Source organism: Thunnus maccoyii, chromosome 15 (genome assembly GCF_910596095.1).
Source record: "Thunnus maccoyii chromosome 15, fThuMac1.1, whole genome shotgun sequence".
Lineage (NCBI taxonomy): Eukaryota > Metazoa > Chordata > Actinopteri > Scombriformes > Scombridae > Thunnus > Thunnus maccoyii.
In genome coordinates, this window is record NC_056547.1 from 20,842,274 (window position 1) to 20,856,162 (window position 13,889).

General features: G+C 40.2%; 1 protein-coding gene across 3 annotated transcripts in view; it reads left to right on the forward strand.

Moving 5' to 3' along the window:
• rims3 (regulating synaptic membrane exocytosis 3) overlaps nucleotides 1-13,730 on the forward strand; it is a 38,932-nt gene extending 25,202 nt beyond the window's left edge. For all 3 annotated transcript variants that reach the window (XM_042436520.1, XM_042436521.1, XM_042436523.1), the window contains exons 3-7: nucleotides 5,280-5,421; nucleotides 5,534-5,646; nucleotides 6,348-6,449; nucleotides 6,561-6,700; nucleotides 7,527-13,730. In XM_042436520.1, the coding sequence (XP_042292454.1) occupies nucleotides 5,280-5,421; nucleotides 5,534-5,646; nucleotides 6,348-6,449; nucleotides 6,561-6,700; nucleotides 7,527-7,739 (710 nt within the window). In that variant the 3' untranslated portion in view covers nucleotides 7,740-13,730. The remainder of the gene's footprint in view (nucleotides 1-5,279; nucleotides 5,422-5,533; nucleotides 5,647-6,347; nucleotides 6,450-6,560; nucleotides 6,701-7,526) is intronic.
• Nucleotides 13,731-13,889: the final 159 nt, after the last annotated feature.

A 13,889-nucleotide genomic window follows, 5' to 3' on the forward strand; every position in this document is an offset into this window, starting at 1 on the left:
GTGAAATAATTTAAACTTTTGTCAGTTTCTAGCAGTCTAATGTCATCTGTTTTTTTTTCTTATCTGCTCCTTTCCTATAAATCGTTTGCCCATCAGCCACAGAGTTGAGTAATCAAGAGGAAATTACATCTGAATTAGATTACTCTTTTCCTCATTGTAATTAATTGTCATTAGACAGGAGCCGGTGTGGCATATTAACTCACTGACAGACATCCTGCCATACATGAAGGTTTTAGATTTCAAGAAATCATTTCCTATGCAACATGGTGCTCAGAAAAGGCTAATCGCTTCTTATTGGCCACTCCCTTACATCCCTGCCTGAGCTGTTAATGTGATTCACACACACACACTGACAGTATACATACACACAGAGACAACACAGGAGATTTGTTTTAACTCCCAATGCATTACCACTAAAGACAGAATAACACTTAGTACACTAGGCTACACTTAACTCTCTGTCACATTTATTCCTGCATGCTCTGTTAGAGCTGAATTACTGACTTAGAAAGGAGAACAGGATTTAGCAAGAATAGGAGAGAACAGGATTTAGTACATGCTGTGTATTAATGCCGCCATGCAAATAACACAACCATATGATTGAATACACACAAACGTGAGCAACAAGACATACATGGAGATTCACATCATATTCATTAAATGAATAGTTTGACATTTTGGAAAATATACGTATTCACTTTCTTGCTGAAAGTTAGATGAGAAGATTGATGGGAACAGTTGCCAGGCAACCAGTGGAGGATCCAGGAAGTTATTGCTCTCGACAAAATAGTTAGACACATAACCCCTGTAAACTTTGTTTTTATTAAGAACTAACAAATGAAACTTAAAGTGTAAATAAGTGAGCTTTAGAGGTACTGTTAGGCGGATTTTGTAACTGTTGGACAGAGCCAGGCCAGCTTTTTCCAGGGAGGCAAATATAACAAATGTATTACAGGTTTATATTGTGTTTAACCAGGAGGAGGATTTCCTGGAGGATAAAACCATTTAAACTCCACTGACATATTTTTTCATTTATAGAATAGAGTACTTACTGACATTTGTAGGCTGACAGTTGTATAAAACTGTCCTCAGTTGCGATACGATAAGAACGATAAGTTTAGTTTAGTATCTATCTTTATTCTTTATATAATCTTATGTAACTGTATGATACATGACTATGACTCTGAATCACAGATTCATCTATATATAACCTCTGTTTTGTTTTGTTTTTTACTCTCTACCTTGAATCTCCCTCTTTTCCAAATTTAGCAGGGGTCCGACAGAGAACATACCTCAACAGATCTTTCATCTCCAACACCCATGCTTGGTTACTGTTGCTATGCATGGTGGATCGTTGCCGTCACCGGTGCATCCAATAGGCATGTCGGCGCAGCCAGGGAGTCTAAAAACAGCATTCTATATTACAGCATATAATGAGAAAGGCTTCATCCGTGTTCTCTCCAAATGTCAGAGCGGCTTTAATGATCCACTGAGCACACACATAGACACACAGACACACACACACACACACTCACGCACTCAGAGGCTATATATCATGTGTGAGTGTGCGTGCAGTTACTGTGTGTGGCTCTTTTCTGCATTGTTGGCGTTTTTAGTAATCCCACCTTTCTTTATTTCCCTCTGCTATTAATTCTCTCCACTGAAGCTATTAATTCTCCTCATCCCCATCATTTCTGTCTCTCTTCCATCCTGATCTTCTTCCCTGTGACTTGCCTTATCATGACTATCAAACATGTGGCTTGCATAAGTAGCTTCAATGAATACCTAGCTTTTTGCGCACACAAAGAAAGTTTAGAATGTGCGTTTTACGCCCTGGGCCGCACATTTCTGTGAGATTCATGTCCTCAGGGACGAGGTATTACTCATCATAGTGAAGCCAACATGAGACACTTTAACAGCCTTGTGGCACACATATATAGACCAAGAACCCCCCCCCCTTTTAGCACAGTAAAGCACAACATCTTATGTAATGTTGTTATTTTAGCTGTTCAACACTACTCAAACCACATGTATGTCAGACTACCTCTAATTACCTCTTCCAGGATGTTTGTGTATTTGATGTCAAAATTGTATAACAAAGTTCACTAGAGGGAGAGAGAACATATGCTAAATTATTCAGATGGGATGGAGCGGGAAAAGGAGATTGGAGTTTTGTGATAAAGATGGACGGAAGCCAAAAGACTGGTGAACTTCCAGAAAAGGCAGAATAAAAGTGAGAGTGATTTGAAAAGGCAGATAAATACAATAAAGGGTTCAGTGCACAAGGAGTGTATGTTTGTGTAGGAAAAAGGGGTGGGAGCAAGGATCAGAAAAAGGATAGCAAGCAAACAAAGAGCTGGAGATAAAGAGCACCAATAAAAACAAAGAGAAGTGTTGGGAGATACAATTTAAGACAGAGAGGGAAAAAGAAGTGGTGGCTGATTAAGTAGTCGGACTCGTGGAGAGGACAATGCGAGTGAAAAGGCTTATGAGTGAACACGCAGGCCGGGGCTCTTGGTGCAATGCAGACGGCATTGCCATGGAAACGAACGGAGGGAAAGCGCAGACGAGGAGGAGGGGATTAAATAGGAAGGAAGAGATCGCTGCTTCGCACCACGGGTGGGGGCTGTTTTGATGAGAGGGGAGGGGTCGGCTGACAAATGAGTAACAAGTGTGGATATAAAGTTAAATGACTAGCTGCTTGATAGTTCAAAGGAAGATGATTTTATACCACTGTGTTGCTGTACGGTATATGAAGGATGTTTTGACAGATTCAGCATCATGATAAACACATTTCACTGTCATGACACGTAGATCATACACACTTGTAACCTAATAATGCTGCAATAATAACTTTTAACGCTATATTTTGAACACCAGGTTTAATTCTCAGCAAGGAGACGGTTCAGATTACTCTTGCAGTGATGGTGGAAGTCCAGTCTTCAGTCTAAAGTGCAGGATTTTTTTGGTGAAACATTGCCTCGATTAAATTTTTTTTTTTTTCTTTTTTTGAAAAAAAAGTGATGGGGAAGATGAGCCTGTCGCCATGGCGCCAGTTGTCTCAGGTGGCATTGTCTGGGTCCAGATCCGAGGGCGAGGGTTGTCATGGCAGCAGGAGTGCATGGAGTTTGTCTGGGTGTGATGCTGCAAACACACACACGCACATAGACACACAAACTCACTGACTGTTGGAAATATTCTTGACTGCAGGATTATAAATAGAAGGCAGCAGAAGGCAGCACCCCTCTCCTCATCTCCAACACCCATGGGACCCCATCATTCTCGTCTTTCTCTTCACCCATCTCTCCTCAACACTTCCTTCTACTTGTCCTCCTTTTCTGTGTCAGTCCCCCCCCCCTCCCTCCCAGTCTCATCAAGTGGCTTTGTTTATCTCCATAGCGATGGTGATGATGCGGGATGTCTGTGGTTGTCATGGTGATGAGATGGGCACAGTGAGGATGCTTAATGAGCTTGGAGTTGCTCAGGCTAATGAAGTGGGACGGCTGTACCTGGGTGTGCGCTTAACTGGCAACAATGAGCAACCGCTTGTTAAAGTCTCCCCCGGTGACTTCACTGCACCATTCAACTATCTGGGCCCCTATAGAGGAGAGATGTACGAGTTTCTACAGCAACCACAACTACAGTTATAATGAGCTGCGCAGATGCAGCACTAAAACAGAGGAAGTCAATCAGTTTGTTCCTCTTGCTATTGCTTTGTTAACCAATGATTAACTTCTAAATTAACAAGTTCACTGAAGAGGTTTTAAGACATTTTCAGGAATTTCAATCCCTACGGCAGGATTTAAAAAATATGCCGGCCCAGAAAGCCCCTGTCAAAGGGATGTCCCAGAAATTAGTCCAAGCCTTGTACGGACTGAAGTCTTTACAAAGCGAGCTTTACTGACTCCTCACAGCAGCTTCCTCATCCTCATGTCTGACTATACTGTCACCCTGTAGCCCAGACTGCTCACGTGCAGACACTGTGTGCTGGAGTGTAAATGTTGCACAGAGGTGTGAATGTACAGACACTTGTGCTGTCTAGTGCCAGCATGACATTTGTGCGTGAGTGTGTGCACGCGTCTTGAAAGATCACTGTGTTAAATAGCTCTAGGAATTTGTGGTTTCTATATTCTTTTATTGTTTACAGTTGTGGACTTTGTGTTTCATTCCCTTTATGTCTCTATTTCTTTTACATCTCCTTCCCCTCTTTTACTACCTGTTCCCAGGCTGTAATGTTTCATATAAACACCAAATGATGGTTGTTATATTTACAATCAGACCTTTACATGTTATCATTGTCTAGAGTGTGTACATAAATGTAATTCATGATTCTGGGTAATGTTGCAAGAAGAACAGAGAGAGAAAGATGGGAGTGATAGAAGAGATAAGGGAAGGGTTGTAGGCTGATACTGGACAACCTTACAGGTCATATCCTGAACCCAAAGCACTTCGACTGCGCCCTACTACTTTGAACTCAGCGTGTCAAGTCACACAGATACAGTGTGTCATTACAGGGGATGATGCCCTGCAAGCTTCTTCTGGGGTTAGCTCTCCAGCTCACTCCCGTTCTCCTAGTGTCAGCAGAGCTGTAAAGCCTAAATACCCCTCCCTCCCTCCTTCCCTCTCCCTCTCTCCCTGCTCAGCCTCATGACTTTCTTTCTACCCTGCCAACCACAACACTGCTGCCAGTTTGTGTGTGTTTCTACCTTGCGAGTCTGGCAAGTCCTCCAAAAAGCTTATTGCCCCCAACACACAACAGTTATTGTGAATGGGCTTTGTGTGTCTAAAATGGGCTGTAGTAATACCTACGAAGTGGAGAGATTTTCCAATAGTGCAGGGAGATCCCAGTGGATATTAGGTGAGATTGCCTTCCCGCCTGAGTGAACTTGCTTCAAAATAAACACTGGCAAGATGGTCTGTTCTCAAGGCCAACCTGAATTTGTCTTCATTTCCAGAGTAGTAGTAAAAAGTAAACATTGTGGATAGTTCTTGCACAGCACATCTCACAGACATAAACTGTTCCTTTTAAATTAAATTACTAAATTAAACTGGAGCCATCTATTATTTTAACATCTGCAGAAGAAAATTTGTGGTTCTCAGTCAAGGCTTCAAATCATTTAGTCCACGTGAATGGCTCACCATATATTTGCCGGCTCTCCATAACACCTGACTTCCTTATCAGACAGGCCCCCGGCTTCCTCCGATTATTAGGCTTAGTGGATTATCCTGGTGGAAAAAAGGGCAGTTAAAGCTTGAGCTGTGACCTCTGTGTTTTTCAGACGGTGGGACGAAGAAGCTTCGCAGCACCATCCGACGGAGCACAGAGACTGGCATTGCCGTGGAGATGAGGAACCGAGTGACACGGCAGGGCAGCAAGGATTCCACTGATGGCAGCACCAACTCAAACAGCTCAGATGGAACGTGAGTATTCGTCCATCCATCAATACACATCAATCAATCCATCCATCCATCAGTCCATCCAGCCAGCCAGCAAGCCAGCAAGCCAGTATTAATTCTGTTACTTCTCTGCCAGGTTTGTCTTCCCTACCACACGCCTGGGGCCTGAGAGCCAGTTCAGTGACTTTCTGGATGGACTAGGCCCAGCTCAGATCGTAGGCCGGCAAACACTAGCTACACCCCCCATGGGTAAGCCACCAGCAATGTAGACCAGGAATGCCAGTCGGTTTCACTCTGCTCTAGTAGTTTTCTTGTGGTGATTCATGCAGTTAATGTGCATCATTTTGTCTTTTTTTTTTTTTTTTTTTTGCTAGTATTTAATTGTGTTTACACCCCTCTAACAGCAAGATTCAGGTGTGAAGCATCTGTTAAACACTGACAAAACAGCATATCACTCCACAGTCAATTTTAATTCATTAGCAACCAGATAATCAGAGGTAATAAATGCTGTTATCATTGAGCAGTATCTAAACTGACTAGTCTATAGGATGAGAGTCCAATTCAAATATCTACATCAACCAATATAGAAAATATACAAACATTCAGATATACAGCAGTGTCTAAAAATGGAGCACAATACAAGAAAAATACAAGTATATTCACTCAGCAAGTTATTCTTGCATGAGATATAAATTTTTTATGCAAAGGTCATTGCTTGTGGAAAACAACTGAACAGAGCAGTGTGCTCCACCATTGGCCTGTTTGGAAGGACAGACTTATAGCTCTGTTTCACCCTCTGCTGTTAGATACTAGCAATTGCAACCTCAGTGAACCCAAGTTTATTGCAAAAAAAGGGTCAACTAAACCCAACAGAACTCAACAGTACTTTTAGGTTTTTGCTTCTGATTTAGTTTTTATAAGACTGTAAGAAATGTGTTTTCTTTCTGAAGGGGATGTCCATGTAGGCGTGGTAGACAGAGGAGGGCAGCTGGAGGTGGAGGTCAACCAGGCCAGAGGGTTGACCCCCAAACCCGGTTCCAAGAACATACCAGGTACTGTGAACTGACTTCATCTGCTTCTTGCGTCATAGAGTCAGGCGCTTTTCCTGTATGTGTTTGTGGGAATTTCATTGTTGTTGTTTTTTTTGTATGTTGTGTCTGCAGCGACGTACGTGAAGGTGTATGTCCTGGAGAATGGTGTGTGCTTGGCTAAGAAGAAAACCAAAGTAGTGAAGAAGACTCTGGACCCCACCTACCAGCAGGCTCTGTTGTTTGATGAGAGTCCTCAGGGCAAAGTCCTACAGGTAAGCCACTCCTCCACCTCTTCTTCTTTCTTTCTTTCCCATATTCCATCCTGCCTTCCTTATTTCTCCTTGTACGCTCCTTGTAGATTTGACAATATCAGAACAGGTCTTCCACCGGTACTGAGAGAATTTCATCTCCCATCAAAGAAAACTGACTTGGAAAAATAACTTTCTTAAATCTATTAGCATTTTCTAGTGTATGGTGATTAGCCTTATTCAAGATATTGACATTATTTCTAGAAAAACTGGCATGAAGGAGTAAAGGAAGTCCTGCTGATTTTTTTTATTATGGGAATCTATGAAAAGTAAGAAATAGTTGGATATTTTTTGGAAATATATTTATTCGCTTTTTGGCGCCATGTTTGATGAGAAGATCAATATCACTCTCCTATCTGTCTGGCAGCCTGTTAGCTTAGTCTAGCATAAAATATGCAAACAGAAAACAGGGAAAACAGCTAGCCTGGCTCTGTCCAAAGGTGACATAATCCTTCAGAATTTCTGAAACTCACTAATAAATACCTTGTATCACTTTGTACCTTGCTCATATAATCCAAACAAAAACTAAATATATATATAGATATAGATATAGATATAGATATATATACCTGGTAGAGGACCCAAGCTTGAGGAAGACACACCACCACCCCCCATGGGAGGGGGGTGAGAGAGGGGATTTTATATATATATGTATATATATATATATATATATATTTATATATATAGAACATGACTTGGATAACGCAGCATACAGACAGCTTTAAAATATCAGTGTTACATTTGCAGTATAATTTTATATTTTTTTCCCCATGCCTCATCTTCTCTGTAGGTAATAGTGTGGGGGGATTACGGGCGTATGGACCACAAGTGCTTCATGGGAATGGCCCAGATCCTCCTGGAGGACTTGGACCTGTCTGCAAGAGTCAGCGGCTGGTACAAGCTGTTCCCTACCTCCTCTCTGGCAGATCCCAGCATCGGACCCCTCACCAGACGCCTCTCCCAGTCCTCCCTGGAGAGTGCCACCAGCCCCTCGTGCACCTAGACACCCAGTACGCACCCACATGCACGGGCACAGGCAGAGTCATGCAGACACACGGACACACGTACTGTATATACACTACGACTGTATTCAAAGCGCAAGACAGGTAGGCATACACACACACCCATGTGCATCTGTGCAGGAAAATACACTAAACATAACACCTGATCTCATTCACATTCATACACACACACACACACACACACACACACATGCTGCCATATCTAATACTGGACATTAAACTCTACTGTACGCCCACATTCTCACTCACTGATGAGTGTTTTTAGTGGCGATAGCGGTTAGCAACTCCAACTTGAAGTAGACATAATTAACCAGAACATGTAGCATTTTTCACCCTGCCATTTCACCATTTCCCACCATGACGCAACGATTCACCAGGGGCCATGCTCCGCATTCCAAGATACCAGATTTCCGTGGCACGACTCATCCCAGGGCCATCCCGATGCCAGTTTCTAAACTCTCTATGCCAAACTAAGAAAAAAAAACTTTATTTTTTAAAACCAAAGCAATTGTTATTGTTGTTATTATTACTATAAGTAGTAGGTGAACTAGTATACAATATAAAGTATGGATATGTAGCAGAGTCAATGACTTAGATGTAATGCAAAAAAAGAAGATACACTCTACACACATGAGCTGAGAACGGTAGGCCAAACACATAAACATACCTGGGCAACAGGCTTGGATATTCACATAATGGCTATTATGTGAGGTAGCAACACTGCTATTCTATAATTTTCACAGGGCAGAGTTTATATATAGATATACATATATATATATATATATATATAGATAGATAGTTAAATACTTATTTGTGTTAATGTATGTATCGGCTGCATTCTGCATGTTTGCTTGCGACCCTTGTAGAGACATTTTAAAGTGCTTCAATCTTTTTATTTAGCTTGCCTTGACCAATGTAACAGGAGTATAGTGCCACTTTATTTTGCGATCCGTCCTGAGAAAAGAGCACTGCACTGAGTTAGGGAGGAGGATGGTGACTGGGAGAGCGCTATCATCGCCATTCTGCAGAAGAGGAGAACCAAATTAGCCAGCCAGCTACCCCATTTTGCTGATGGACAAATTTCTGATCCTGCCTTCATTTTCAGAGTATTGGACTGTTGTACCATAGGGCACTCAGCACAAAAGGCGTTCTGGGAAATGTGTCCAGCTCTAGTCTGGGGTTTTTGTGTTCCACATCCAGCGGGGTATTATCCACAGTGTCAGTCTCTCTGTATACCAGCACCTAGACTTGTTTGAACTTTCCTTTGATTTCCCATTTTGATGTCATCTTCTTTTTTCCTTTTTGCACTCTTCCTAATTGATGAAGGAAGCAGGAAAGTGGTGGATGTGCCTCTGTTTCTCTTCACATTTGCTCAAATCACAGCTAGACATGCAACCACAGGCAAACACGCACACACTTGGTACAACCTTTAACCCTCCGACTTTCTCTTTGGTCACACCTCTCTGTCACACTTACTGTAACCAAACCTTTGCTGTAAATGTGTAAACATGTATTTAATTCCAGATGAGTTTTTTTCTTTTTGATATCCGACTATTTACGCCAGTATTACTTTGCCAGCAGGGTGATTGTCAGCCTGCCGGGATATAGTAGTTTACTTGTTTCAGGTGCAATATGTCAATCTGACTACATCCTTCAGCATGATCAGCATTCAGCAGAGTCAGGCAGTATGTTTATGGCACTTTACTGTAAAATATGTATTCTGTTTGAATTACTGCAGTGGTTGACCACCTGTTAAATTATTGTTATTTTATTTTATTTGGTCACACTGCATTGTGCATCTCTAAATCTTTTAATTGAATGCCAGCATGGAAATGTAACTCAAGTGTATTTTAAGATTTGATTGAAAGGCCCACTAGAACAACTGGAACAGGTCAGCTTTACCTGTAGCACTTTCTGCCACTGATTTGACACTTCATTTATTATTATTTGCAAAGAAAATGCTTAGGGGGAAAAAAAACAACATAGACTAGGATAAAGTAGGAATATGTAACATTTCAATCTCTCCAGAAACTTTAAATGTCATGTCTTTTAAAGACAGAAAAATATTTTTTTTTAATTTTTGCATCTGTGTTAGACCAATTTTTAAAACTGTCAATTTTGACCTTTTGTTGAAATGACAACAGATGGTTTTACTTTTTCCTTTTTTGAGAGTAAAATGTCTTTCTCAAAAACGTAAGACTGACCTGTCGGCTGCTGTAGTAAATGTGCAGCAGTTGAGTCTTCATTGACAGCAAACGGAGCTACTGGTGTTTACTGTTTTATTTAATGATGAAGATTTTTAATATACTCTTCAGTGTTGTGAATCTGTCTGTCTTGACACCTACACCAAACCTTGTATATGGATAAAAACACTAAAGACTGTCATATTTTAGTTGTACTAGGAGAGTTAACAGTCTTAACTTATAAGCTATTAAAAGCTTGAGTGTGTTTACAAGCTCATATTTGGTTTTAACACCACCATATGTTCTATCGACTGCTAAGATGTTCTTTGAGCTGTACGGTTCGTTCCTCTCTTCATGTTTCTGCAAAAAGGGAAAATCCGAGGCGTTTCGTCTCTGCAGCACCTCAGACCAACAGAATTCACGTTTCAACGCTCTTTAAACTTTGGATAAAGGGATCTCTGGCATTCTTGAATTTTTGGGAGGATGATGATGACACCTCTCGCTATGTATACAACCCTTTTAGAGGAACCAGCAATGTCATGGATTCCGATTTTCTTTACGTTTTGAAGCGATTCCTTAACTGTATGGTCATGTATATGAAGTACTTTTATGTACCTTATTAATTTGTATCTATTTTTGTGGACAGCTGGCATGATGTAAAAATAAGGACTTATGCTCTTGGTATTTGCACACACTCTCTTCTGTGTGCGCCTTTTGTGAATCTTAGAAGACAAAAAAAATATATATATATATAAATGGTTGACGAGTGAAACAAAATGGAAAGAACATAAAACTTAAGAAGTTTCTCAACCTGTATAACATCCCTATTCACTGCTGAATGTTCAGTCCTTTGTAACCTCTATAAAAAAAACTGTTAATATTTTTCCATGTGATTTCCAATGTTTTGGAGCTTGTATGAGACTGTATGTGTGTCCCTTTGCTGTATATTGATTAGCCCAAAACATTAACAGTTTTGATTGAAAGTAGGGAAAGAGACAATGCAAAGTGATGTCTAATTATCTTATAAGACGTGTTTATAAGAGGGCAGAGAGCATTTGCCAAATTTGTCCAAATCCTTTTATTCCTGCAACCAAAAGGAAAGTGGAAATATTGCCTTTCTTCAAAGTGTAGTGTGGGTGTGTGTCTTTTAATAAGTTTATTGTACTGCGTGATGCATAATGAGTGGCGGAGCGGTAAGATGTGAGTGAGAGAGATTTAAATGTGTAGATATTTATTAAAAAAAACACTCATATTGTGGACCACAGTGAAGAGAATTCAAGGATCAGGGTTTTCAGATGAACATTAACACCTTTTTTCTCTTGTTGTGGCATTTATCATAGATTAGAAAAAAAATGCACATAATTCCCATGCATTGTCTCGCCACATGGTCATTTGAATTACTTGGACACAGACTATTGTTTTAAGCAAGTTGAAGAAATGATCATAAAGCTGAAAAAGAAGGTGGAAGCCTCATAAGCAGCAGGGTAAACTATCGCGGGGCAGAGTTACAGCTTGTATGCTTAGACTTTTTTGAATGTGAAGGTAGCTGCATGAAAGCAGGTTGAATCAGAAAGGTGTCGATGACAGACACTTTAGAAGAGTTTATTGTAACGTCAGGAAACAGCATGGAGCATGAAGAGCTTGTGTTTCAGAAAGGGAGACGCTGTATGTTATTGATTTGACAGAAGCTCTGAGGTTTGAATGTAAAGGCTGCGGATGCTTGAAGTGTAAACCCATACGCTCACTTGCTTCTCTCTAAAATCCACATTGAGCATTCTGCAACCCAATTTTATCGTGTGCAAAAAATTTATAACATATCCTCAATCAACCTGAATTGTCTCTTGAGTGCTATGTTGAAAATGTGTTTATTTTTGTAAGGAGAAAGGAATTCTTCAGAGGAGGAGGAGTAGGTTAGAGAGGCGGCGTGGGCACAACCTGCCTTTAGATTTTTTGCGAAAATGAGGGCTTGTTCAGTTTACAATGGCCTTATTTTGTGTCGGAGACATTGCTTCACTATTGTAGCACACAACTGAAAGTTTTGACAAATGTATTTTGCTTGAAATATTGTACTGAAGTTATATATGTGTATATGTATAGTTTTATGAATGTATTTCTTAATCCTTACACCTGAACTGAGTGTAATTTTTTTGTCATCTTGTTTGCTATACTGTCTCTTTGAAGACTTTTCCAGGGACCTCGCCTGCATTGGTTCAGGCAGCCCCTTCTTTAACTGTACTGTATACTGTATGTCTTATTCTTTGTGTATCCATTTAAAAGAACAGCTCCGTGGTTGAAACACGCATGAATTCTGTCTGGCGAAATGCATTTTTATTTATTTATTTGAATCGCCATGATGGGTTTCAAGCAGAAGGATTGCTATTCCCCCCCTGCACCGATTTAACTTTTCGATTTATCTACCAAGCTGATGGGATTGTTATGATTTTTGTACTTTGTACTCAAAAATGTTTGACGCATGGTTACTCTGATGATTTTCTTGTATTTAATCTTTATGATGGTATGACTATAATGATAATTATTATAATGACAAGCAACAATAATGATGAAGTCAATTTGACCCAGTACCACATCATTGAGAAATCACTAAGATGCAAAAGAATTGTCAAAAAATGCTGCAGCATCTTAAAGTAGCATGGACTTAGCCTTCCATTTTCTGAAATACTTCTTCTGGCAATAACCATGGGCTGTAGCATCTTACTATTGCTGGGGCCGTCACTCTCGGCCTCTTTCTCACTCTTGAGAGTCGAAGGTGTGGAGACCTCAGACTGTATCTGTATCAGTTTACCATTGTGACAAATGAGATATAAAGTCAAATCCCATTTTCAGACACTTAAAAGCAATTTAGACTCAACAGAGCATGCAATGCATTGTGAATTACTGCTATCTTATGATAGCCCCCCATGAGCAACAAATTTTTATTATTGAGTTTTTATTGTACTTTCATTTTCTAAAGACGCATGCATTCCACATGTCTGTTTGCCAATGTAGCAGCTGTCAACTAGAACAAAACAGACATCTTCTTGTAGTGTTTTTTTTAAACTACTGAGCTGATGGGCAAATTGCGAGGTTTTGCTGCTGAATATGCCAGTTTGTCTTCATCCACATTAATAAATGTCACAGCACAAGTTTCCTGAGTAGCCACCCTGTCTTTTTAGCTGTCTGTCAGATTATATTAAGGCCACTGTAGCTCCCCTCCCCACTGTCAAGACAACCGTCATCTTATCAAGCCCAGCAAACGCCCTAAATACAACCTGACTAACTGCTAATATGGACCCTCAAAACAAAGTTTACCCTTTGATAGTTTTGATTATATTTAATGGAACATAATGAAATTCCCAAGCACATATAGAAATGTAAAGATGGCTGGACTCATTTGGTGAGTTAAACAAAACATTCAGCCCAGTGAAATTGCTGGTGTTGGTAGATAAGTGGTTGTCTTCTCTAACTGGCCTTAACCTTTCCACCAAGGAGTGTTCACAGAGTATGTTTTAAAGGGCAAAGCATACTAGCAGACCGTCTGATGAAAGGATGCAGTTTATGGCAAAGAAGAAAAAGGGAGCTGTAATTTTATACCTGTGCTTTGTAAATGTTTTCTATGTGCAGTATTTGATAATGTAAAACTGGTATTTTTGTGGTTTGTACGCTGCAAAATTGATTACTTAAGGTGCACGTAGTTTTGTAAGAAAATAGAACTAAACTGAGAAAAAAAAAGAACATTTCGGATTCAGAAGCCTGTATTTGCATGCCCTTTGACATCTGGACGCAAAGTCAATAAAGTTTATTTGAATCACAAACATTTCTCAGCTGTGTATTTTAACCTTCATTCTTCTGAAAAAATGTATATCTCATTAATCTGCTTTTTAACCTGCAATAACAGTCTTTTTGGCCACTCGGAAACAGGATGTAAACACAATACAGGCATTATCACTA